The sequence below is a fragment of the Nematolebias whitei genome, chromosome 13 (assembly GCF_014905685.2).
Source record: "Nematolebias whitei isolate Nwh7 chromosome 13, NemWhi1, whole genome shotgun sequence".
Classification (NCBI taxonomy): Eukaryota; Metazoa; Chordata; class Actinopteri; order Cyprinodontiformes; family Rivulidae; genus Nematolebias; species Nematolebias whitei.
Genome location: NC_056510.1, coordinates 5,275,904 through 5,285,890, shown reverse-complemented (window position 1 = coordinate 5,285,890; position 9,987 = coordinate 5,275,904). Strand labels below are relative to the sequence as shown.

The following is a 9,987-nucleotide window of genomic DNA, read 5'->3' as shown; positions in this document are numbered from 1 at the left end:
TTTGGAGCTGGAGCAGGTTTAGTCTTGGGTTCTGGCTCAGCCTTTGGTGTTGGAACAGGTTTAGGTTTGGGTTCTGGTGCTGCTCTTGGCTTGGCTTCAGGCACAACCATTTTGGGTTCTGCTGGAATCTGAGGTTTGGGCTCATCTTCAACACAAACATAAGCTGATGTTAGCATCTAAAGAGCATGAAGACGTTCTTGAAAGAATGTGAAGATAAAGACTGAAGAAGAATAAGATTATCAGAAGTCCAACAGAAAAACAGACACGACAAAGTCCAAACAGAACCAAACAGAACCAGACAAGGTTCTATGATGAAGATCTTTGAACACAGACAGGAAATGCAAACCTTTGGTTGGCAGCTGAGGTTTCTCTGCAGGCGGAGTGGGAACAACGAGCGGCTTCTTCACCTCCTCTGGTTCTGGACACAGTTAAACAGAACCAACTCATAGAACTCAAATTAGGACTGGACCAGCACAGTGAGAACCGTGAAGGCACGGACATGGATATGAAAAAGTTCAGCAGGACAACGATACCTTTAGGAGCTGCAGCTTCCTTCTTCTCTGGGACTGAAACTACAGGAACCTTTTTCTCCACTGACTCCCTGACCTCCAGTTCTGTAAAAAATAAAATAAAATAAAATAATTCAGAGTGTGGAACATTGAAGAACACAGAAAAACTTTAGCAGAACAAAACCCAGGAACCAACAGATGGACCCATCACTGATCGTGTTGGTACCTCTCTGAGGTGTCGGCTCCTCCACAGCTGCTCTCGGCTTCTCTTCCGACTTCCGCTCCACTTTGGGATTTCAAAGACATCGTTGATGTTAGCAACCAGATGACAGCAGAAGATACAGAACAAGAAGCTGCAGCAGATCATTTAACAGCAGCTCAGTTAGTCCACACAGAAATCACTCTGCTGAGGAGACTCTCAGAGACCTGAGTACTCAACAACTCCATCTGCTCTACATGTAGATCTTCACTGGGCTGCTACCTTCAGTGGATCATCTGCCTCCATCTCCCAGCATCCTCCTCTATCACTCCAACACTCCATCAATCAACTTTCTCTGTTCCTACCTGGCAGCTCAATATTCAACTTCCTTTGTCCAATATGTCCATTGTCTCTCCTCTGCATGTCCAAACCATCTCAGCCTCGCCTCAAGAACCTGAGCTGTCCCTCTGATTCGTTGCTTTCATCTTAGTTGCTGTCTTTGCCATTTTTTAAACTGTTGTTTTAGTCTTTTCTGACTTCATCTTGGCGGTTTCCTTAATCTTCTTAGTCGTTGTCTTTCTCGTCCTTTTTGTCTTTTTTGTTGTAGTTGTATTTTTCTATGACTTCTTTCCAGTCTTCAAATCTCTTACGTTCATATTTTTCTTAGCTGGATTTGTCTTATTTAAGACTCTGTCAAATTTTTGTCATCTCCTTGGTCACATTCTCCTCATCGTTTCTGTCTATGGTGTCGTCTTCATTTCCATGTCATAGTTCTTTTGTCCTATTTGTCCTTATTGTTTTTTTTTCCCAACTTCTGTGTTTTTGTCGTCTTTTTCTTTATCGCCTGACATTATAGTCTTGATCTCCTTTCTTGTCATACTTGTCTTTATCTTTGTTGTTTTCATCTTCTTCCCACTTCCATCTCCTCTTCCACTGTCTCCAACCCCCCACCCCAGAAACTTAACCTAAGACCCAAACTTTTGCATATGTGGATGCCATGTTGTCCACATATGTGGATGCCAGGTCCTAGGAGGTTAAAAGCACTTCAGGATCTCCACTCAGCTTCAGACATTAATGTTTATGTCTATCTAACAGCTTCACTGCTCCACCTGCCTCCCTCTCAGAACATACCTCCACCTCTACAGATTCCCTTCCACCTGCTCCCTACTCTCACTACGGATGCTGTCTGCAAACATCATTCAGGAACTCATGCCTGATCTCACATCTACAGATAAAAGACTAAAACTAAAAATGGAAAAAAACAGATGAACAGTTGAGATTAGGACGTTTAGCTGCTCCTTGGTTACGTTCAGCTACTTCTTACCTTTAGTCGGGATTTCCTCCCTCAGTTCAGCTTTCTTGGTCTCCACCTTCTCCTCAACGGCAACTCTGGCAGCTGAAACACACCAAGAACCAAGACAGAGATGATCATCAGGGTCTAAAAAACAGTCACGGTGTCGAGAAACCTTTGCAACATCAGAAGCAAGGTGTAAAAAATATCTGCTAGATGTAAAACTTGTAGAAGAATTGAAAAAAAAAGTTAGAGAAGCCGAAACAAATCTGACCCCAGAGCAGCGTTAAAGAGTAAAAAGAGGTTAATGAAGGTGAAGAAAAGACAAACACGTTGAGGACCAGTCAGACGGATCAAAGATACCTTGGATCTCAGAAACCTGCTGAGTCGTCATCTTCTCTGTCCAGCTCTGAAGCTCCACTGAAGGTGAAACCACCACAGAAAGGTCAGAAGATTCACGTCAAACACAACAGCCGACACTCCAGAGGAGCTGTGTCTTCCTAATGTAACCATAAAACTCTGACTGCTTAGAAGCACACACAGTTACATTAAAGTTTAAAGATGTAAAACAAGACTGAAGGTCTGCAAGATGAATGTTAACAACAAACAAATAAAGATGTGGAGCTAAAGAAACAAGAGGATGGAAAGCAGTCTGGGTGAAACGCTTCAATCAGCTGATCGTTAATGATCCTGATATCATCAGCTCATAAAAACAGCCATGAACGAGTCAGATTCACAGATCTGAATGTTTAGGATTCAGGCTTTAAGAGTTAAACAATGTCAAGTTTTCAATCCTTGTTGGTTCTTGATTTCAGGTCTGAAAGCAGCTGTTCATCCAGATGTGCTGAGATGTTTGGGTGGTGACGTAGAGGATGCTGTACCTTGCTGCTGCACCTCCTCTTCATACTGATACGAATAGTCGGTCGATTCTTGTGGAGAAGAACAGAAACGTTGAGTTCTCGTTGTGAAAACGCAAACTTTTTGTTTGTTTTAATCGTGTTAACAAGTCGGTCCATCGTCAGAATAATACAGAGGTTATTTATTGTGTTTTATCTATAAATCTTTAATTGTGTGAACTTCTGTTAGTCGATGTGTTTTATTCGGTTGAAGACTAAAAACAAAAACAGAAATACCTCTCTGTTCGATCTTTTCTTCAAACTGATAGAGTTCAGTAGATTCTTTAGAGGACAAATGATCGTTAGCTCCAGTAAAATCCAAGAAGGGGCATTTTTTTATTGGAATCTCCGATAAAAAACTGATCTTACCTCGGATGTCCACTGACGAGGGCACCTCGGGCCTCTGAACCGAGGAGTCAGGGATATCTACGGAACATCCAAAATGATCAAAATCTTTTTCACTTGAAAAAAAGATCTGTCTCTGAATTTAATGCAATAAAGAAAAATTTGTACAATTTATGAAGAATGATAAAAACTATTTTAGAAATTGTAATAAGTAGTCTTTTAGTGTCCGCAAGTGATTTATGAAATTGCCAAACTCAAATGATCAGTTTTTCTGTTAATAATTTTACTCATGTTTTAAAATCTGAAACATCTAAATTATTTTTTAACACAATAGGTAAAAGTCCGAAAACACAGATGTTTTTAACAGTTTGTTTTCAGGCCTGTTTATGAACCCTGGGTCCTTAACATAATTTATTTATTTCATCACAGGCTCTGTTTTATAAGTATGGGTCACAAAAGCACATTATCTTTGTAATGTTAAGAAATAAAGCACATCTTGATCTTGCAGGGTCCGAGTCGAGTGGTAACCGTTTGGTACCCAACTGTTACGAAACCTTAACCCGTGGATCTGAGGTGGGGACATATCTGCAAAGATTTCCTAAACTTTGACGCGTTATTTAAAAAGCTGTTCCAAACATCTCCCCGCTGATTGAAGACGTTTCATAAAACTAGCAGACTCACCTGTCGGCACCATGGCTAACTCGATTTCTGTAAAAAAATAAATAAAGTTTGTGTTAAAACTCTGAAGCAGCCGGGAGCTGAACAGAAGCACAAAAGGTTCGGCCTGACTGAAAACTGTACCTTTGGCAGATAAATAAAGCTCAGCTGTGCTCTTAGCCTCTCCTTTGGGCTCCAACCTCACAATCACTGAGTATACGCCTACATGGGATTAGTAATGAACACTCAGGTCACAGAGAACAGCAAGAGGAGACAATCTGCAGGGCTTTGAGGCGGCCTCTATGGGGTGCTACACACCTTCATCTTCGATGGTCACATTTCGGATGACCATGAAATGTCTTCGGCCCTCACTTGTGAAGTTGTACTTAGGGCTTTCTTTCAGTTCCCAGGTGTCTTTGTACCACGAAACAATTGCGTTGTCGAAGGACACCTCACACTCAAAGGAGGCCGACTGTCGTTCATGGACTTCGATGTTGTGGATGCGTTTGGTGAAATGAATTTGTTCAGCTAAAACAAACACAGATGTGAGTGGGTAAAGGTGGCCGTAACTGTCAGATTTCCTCTAACACAACATCCACACTGTTAGAAATGACCATCAGATGATGGTTGACAGGTCATTAGGATGACTGGCTGCTGGGGGGACGATGGAGTCGATGTAAAAAGACAAAAACTGAGACAATGGAAGCCATTTTGGCAAGATGATGGTGAAAAGTATTAAGAAAATGGGAACACGTCCAAGAAGAAAGTGAAAAAAGAGATGAAATTCAATGAGTTCAAAGAGGTTAGTAATCCAGCACGTCTACAGGAAGGTTTCCAGGTACGAACCTTCCACCCTGAGCTCCGCCGAAGACTCCAGGTGCCGGTACCTGCACGAGTATGTGCCCTGGTCTTCGGGCTTCAAGTCTCGGATCAGAAGCTTCTGGACCTTGTGTTTCACCTCAGATGAGTACCTGCCCTTCATCTCTAACTGCAGGCCGTTTTTAAACCACTGAGCCTGAACATTAGGAACGGACAACTGACAAGACAGCGTGCACGGCTGGCCGTCCTTACCCGAGGTGTCCTGCAGGTGCCTCTCCACCTCCACCTCTGAAACACAAACAAGGAGGGAGGTCAGAGTATTTACATCACTAGGCAGGTCTCCAATGATCAGATTTTAATGAACAGTCTTGTTCTGATGGATCTAACAAGTGTGGTGCAGCTGCAGAACTTTGGTACCGACCTGTGACGGTGAGCTTAGCACTGGAGATGTGTGGTCCACACACCACTCGGTAGTTGCCCTGATCCAATGACTGACAATTCTTGATTCTGAGCAAGTGGCGGTCGCCACTGATGCTGATGTCGTATTTGTCACCGTTGTCCAGTTTCTGTGTGCCCTTGTACCAGGACAGTGTGATCTCTGGGTAGTTGATCTTGATCTCGCACTCGAACACCGCGTCCTCATTGGTGAAGACAGACTGGTTGGAGATGTCCTTCTCTACAGTGACGGGCTATTACAGGAACAAGACAAGTACTTGACTGAGATTCAGGTTACTGACAGAAGCATGGACATTTTAACTTTTGAAAACCTGAACAGCCCAATCAATCAATCAATCAATCAATCAATGAACTGATTGGGTTGAATCGTGGACTATTTCTGACCTCTGTCCTCTCCATCCTCTTCTGCAGGTCGGCCACCAGTCGGGCCATGTCCTCATCAGACTCTCTGTCTCCACGTTCCATTTCCTGTCAACAACGACAGCAGTGTTACTCAGACAAACTCAGACATGGAGGCCTGGGCAGACTGGGCGGAGCCTCACCGGTCTTCCACTTTCTTCAGCCTTCTCCTTCTTGAGTTGCTCTATGGCCTGCAGCAGACCTCTGTAGTCAGTGATGCCGTACATTCTGGCATATTTCTCATACTCTTTGGGGTCAACATTTCTCAGCAGCTCAACAATGTCGATGGCCTTCTCCTCCTGAGGACTCTTCTGCTTTGACGGTGTCCTGAAAAAAACGAGACATCAAGAGTTTAGAAAGATGAAAACTACAGCTGAGGAACAACCTGGAGTCTTTTGTCTGAAGAACCCACTTCTTCAGTTTGGCTCGGAGGTCTCCTTCAAGCTGCGGCGCAACTTTCTTATCGTCCACGTGCATGTCCGTGCTGCATTCGATTTCTCCATGCCTATTGGAGGCAACGCATCGGTACTGACCCGAGTCCGACTTGGTCACCTCTTTGATCTCCAGCTTGGCTTCCTGACCTTTCTGCTCAATGGAAATGCGGCCGCCGTGCGTGAGCTGCCGCCATTTTCCTTTCATCCATTTCACACTGGGGATGGGGTCCCCACCCACCTTGGCAATGAAGGTGGCAGTTCCCTCTGTGGATGGCCAAGGGGGCAGTTAGAACAGGAACTACACGTTTTAAAAGTTTTCACACCATATTCAGGGTCTTACTCTCTGTGACGTGCGCAGCTTTAGGCTCCTCTATGAAAAACAGGTTCTGCAGTTTTTTGGTCGGCGCGGCTGCTGGGGCTTCAGCAGGAGGTGGAACTGCTCCTGGTTTCTCTGAAATACAACCAAATATGACAACTTCTCCTTCACTAACAATAAAATACTCAAACATGGACATAAGTTGTATTACACTCAGGTCTAAACTAAGCACAAAGCATAGATTCATATTTGTCAGACACTTCAGAAACATTTCAGATCTTACCTTTGACAGTGACTTTGGACTTGCAGAACTCGCTGCCAGCATCGTTGGTAGCCTTGCAGAGGTAATCGCCGGCATCATGTTTGGAGACGGGGCTGATTTCCACACAGGCCGTCCCCTCGGAGAAGCTGATTCTAGTGCTGCCAGCTGACGTGAGCTCCCTCCTGTCCTTCATCCACTGGATCTTCAGAGGAGGAGATCCGCACACATGACACCTGAGGCTCAACCGGTCGCCTTCATCTACAGCCACTGGTTTGAGTGGAACATCAAACACTGGAGGCTTCTTGGCGTCTGCAGAGGAGATAAAACAGACAGATCTCAGCTGGTTCTGCCAGTGTCAAGACAAAGCAGAAAAACTCTTTTCGTCTAATCAATCACCCTGAGTGACCTTTAAACCTCAAACCTACCGAGTATGCCCACAGTGATGTCGCAGGACGTTCTTCCAGCTTCGTTGGAGGCCTGGCAGGAATACCGGCCGCTGTCCGACACCTGGCTGCTCTTAATGCACAGAACTGTCATGTTGCTCTTAAAACTGATGTCATATTTGTCTGAAGTGAGGATCTCCTTGTTGTCTTTGAACCAGCTGACAGACATGGGCTGAGATCCGGTGACTCGGCCCTCGATTTTCACCAGTTTGCCCTCCATATCCTCGATGTGCTCTGAAGGCTTTTTGGTAAACACTGGAGGATTTTTGCGCTCTGAGAGGAGAAAGAAACATTGAAGTGTTTTTGTTTTTTTCACCTTCAGATGATTTTAGAAGAAACCTTGGATTAAATACCTTTAACAGTGATATCAGCCGAACACGAGTCCTTCCCAATGTCATTAGAAACATGGCAGAAATATTTTCCAGTGTCAGATTTATCTGCCTTCAGAATGCTCAGGTGGGGAGTGTTGCCTTCACAGCTGAGCTTATAGTTTCCACCAGAGCGAATATCTTTATGGTCTTTGGACCATGTGACTTTAATAGGGGCAGAGCCAGTCATGTGACACTCCAGTTCAATGGTGTCACCCACTGTCACCTCCAGTGGGGACAACTTCCTGTCCAAGACCGGTGCATATCTGGGTTCTGCAGAGTCATGAAGAGACAAGAAGAAATTTTTAGATGGAAACATTTCAACAGATTCAGAAGCTCCTCTGAGGTCAGCAAAGAGAACTAGGTTTGGGCACCAACCTTGCATGGTAAGTTTGGCTCTGCAGGAGGCTGAGCCCACGCTGTTGGTGGCCACACAGGTGTATTCTCCTGAATGCCTCATTTCTCCATGGGCGATCTGCAGCCCAGCAGTGTTGTCATCGTACAGCATGGAGAACTCACCTCCTTCAGTCAGAGGCTCGCCGTCTTTCAGCCATGATACCTCAATGGGTGATGAGCCAGCAACACGGCACTCGAATCGGACTGGCTGACCCTTTGTCTCCTGAAGGCTTGTGATCTTCTTCGGGAAGGATGGTGGTGTTTTGGCCTCTGAAGGAAGCAAAGACTCATTAGTAAGTGATTAGATTTTGATCCAAACCAGAAAAGATCATACCGAATTAAGGAAAACATACAGTATTGTAGAGTGAAGGAAAACGAGATGTTACCTAACACAGTGAGTCTGCAAGTGGAGGAGGCAGAGCCAATCTTGTTCTCTGCCTTGCAGGTGTACTCTCCGATGTCAGCTTTGGTGGCTTTGCTGAGCTTCAAACAGGCCACACCTTTCGAGTACTCCAGCTTACAGGTAGGGCTGGACCGGACCTTACCATCAGCCTTGAACCAGGACACCTTGATCTCAGGTGTGCCCGCCACTTGACACTTCAGGCACACAGCATCACCTGTTGTCACCTCCATGGGTTCCAGAGATTCCACGAAGTATGGTGACTCTGTTAATGAAAAAACAAGCCCATGACAGTGATAGCACTTACTGATCAGAGACATACTGCAGCATCCTCCTGAGGTTTATTAGAAACTAATAATTCCTTTTTAGAACCAGTTGCATTCAGCATGAATCTCATTTGGGTCCAGACTACCATTTAAAGAGAAATCAACAAGACTCACCCAGGATAGACACAACAGCCTCGCTTGTGTCTTTTCCAGCGTCGTTTGACACCTGGCAGCAGTACGTTCCTGCAGCTTCCTTGTCATCAGTGCTGAGACACTCCAGGATGCAGGAGCTTTCTGTTGTGGTGATGTTGTATCTGTATGAAGCAAAGATCTGCTGGCCGTCTTTGAACCAGCTCACTGTGATCTTTGGGGTCCCAGTGTAGGAACATTCAAGGGTCAAAGGTTTTCCCTTTTCCACTGAAACGTCCTTCAGCTTCTTAGAGAAGGTTGCCGGCTCTGAGACACAAAAAACAAACAACATTTTAGTCTCAATTCTGCTGTAAAATGAGAAAATCATTTGACAATCTCATTACTGATGTTGTTTAAATATATTTTTTATTTATTTTCAAAATCCTTCTGCCCAAAGACAGAGCAGTATACCAGTAGCATTTAACAGGTTCTACAGGTACCAGTACAGTTTGGTACAAACCAGAACACATTTCTACAGTTTTAGCTTGTCTGCACTTTTTAAAACTGTTACAACCACCCTTACAACCATGACTAGCCAAGCTTTGATTGCTCCCTATCACACCAAAAAAATGTTCACTCTGCTTGTAGAGTCCCCAGGAACAGAATAAGACGTAGACCTAAGTGAAACCAAAGTATTTGGATCTAAGCTGCTTCCCAGACAGAACCAACAGCCCTGTTTCCCTCCAGACAAACCTTTGACAGAGCCCCATTTTCTGTCTGACTTACCTTTGACAGAGAGGTTTGCAACGCAGCTTTCCTTTCCGGCGTCATTAATGATCTGGCAGGTGTACTCTCCAGTGTGAGATCGGTTCACGTTGAAAAGCTCCAGGGTAACTTGGTTATCCTTCAAGGAGAAATTGCAGTCCTTTCCTGGCAGGATTTCCTTGGTTCCTCTGAACCACTTAAGTGTGAGGGGGGTGCTGCCCTTCACCATGGCTGAGAAGGTCATGTTAGAACCGGGCATGGCCTCCATTGGCTGCAGTGGAACCACGAAGGATGGAGGTTCTGAGAGTAAACACAGAAATCAAACATGGTGGGTTAAGATGGGAGTTGAATTTAAACAGAACCAAACTAAACAACCTGAACCTGAAATCAGAAAATTACAAGACAAAAAAACAAGAATACACTACGACTGAGATGATGAAACAGGAGGTGTTCGTCAGAAAAAGGAGGTGTTTGTCAGTAACAGGAGGTGTTCGTCAGTACCAGGAGGTGTTCGTCAGAAACAGGAGGTGTTCTTCAGTAACAGGTGTTTGTCAGTAACAGGAGGTGTTTGTCAGTAACAGGAGGTGTTTGTCAGTAACAGGAGGTGTTCGTCAGTAACAGGAGGTGTTCGTCAGTA

General features: G+C 44.6%; 1 protein-coding gene across 16 annotated transcripts in view; it reads right to left on the bottom strand.

The window, feature by feature from the left end:
- Positions 1–9,987, bottom strand: part of ttn.2 (titin, tandem duplicate 2) — a 202,703-nt gene that overhangs the window by 132,753 nt on the left and 59,963 nt on the right. For 14 of the 16 annotated variants that reach the window (XM_037686800.1, XM_037686801.1, XM_037686803.1 and 11 more), the window contains 25 exons: positions 9,372–9,650; positions 8,631–8,912; positions 8,177–8,455; positions 7,773–8,060; positions 7,380–7,667; positions 7,009–7,299; positions 6,605–6,892; positions 6,346–6,456; positions 5,984–6,269; positions 5,715–5,898; positions 5,557–5,640; positions 5,138–5,405; positions 4,744–5,004; positions 4,216–4,425; positions 4,042–4,119; positions 3,922–3,948; positions 3,265–3,321; positions 3,133–3,177; positions 2,881–2,928; positions 2,363–2,419; positions 2,033–2,104; positions 736–795; positions 534–614; positions 347–418; positions 28–145 (listed from right to left, as the gene is read on the bottom strand). In XM_037686800.1, the coding sequence (XP_037542728.1) occupies positions 28–145; positions 347–418; positions 534–614; positions 736–795; positions 2,033–2,104; positions 2,363–2,419; positions 2,881–2,928; positions 3,133–3,177; positions 3,265–3,321; positions 3,922–3,948; positions 4,042–4,119; positions 4,216–4,425; positions 4,744–5,004; positions 5,138–5,405; positions 5,557–5,640; positions 5,715–5,898; positions 5,984–6,269; positions 6,346–6,456; positions 6,605–6,892; positions 7,009–7,299; positions 7,380–7,667; positions 7,773–8,060; positions 8,177–8,455; positions 8,631–8,912; positions 9,372–9,650 (4,114 nt within the window). The remainder of the gene's footprint in view (positions 1–27; positions 146–346; positions 419–533; positions 615–735; positions 796–2,032; positions 2,105–2,362; positions 2,420–2,880; positions 2,929–3,132; positions 3,178–3,264; positions 3,322–3,921; positions 3,949–4,041; positions 4,120–4,215; positions 4,426–4,743; positions 5,005–5,137; positions 5,406–5,556; positions 5,641–5,714; positions 5,899–5,983; positions 6,270–6,345; positions 6,457–6,604; positions 6,893–7,008; positions 7,300–7,379; positions 7,668–7,772; positions 8,061–8,176; positions 8,456–8,630; positions 8,913–9,371; positions 9,651–9,987) is intronic. The other 2 variants (XM_037686804.1, XM_037686805.1) reach the window with 2 other exon arrangements.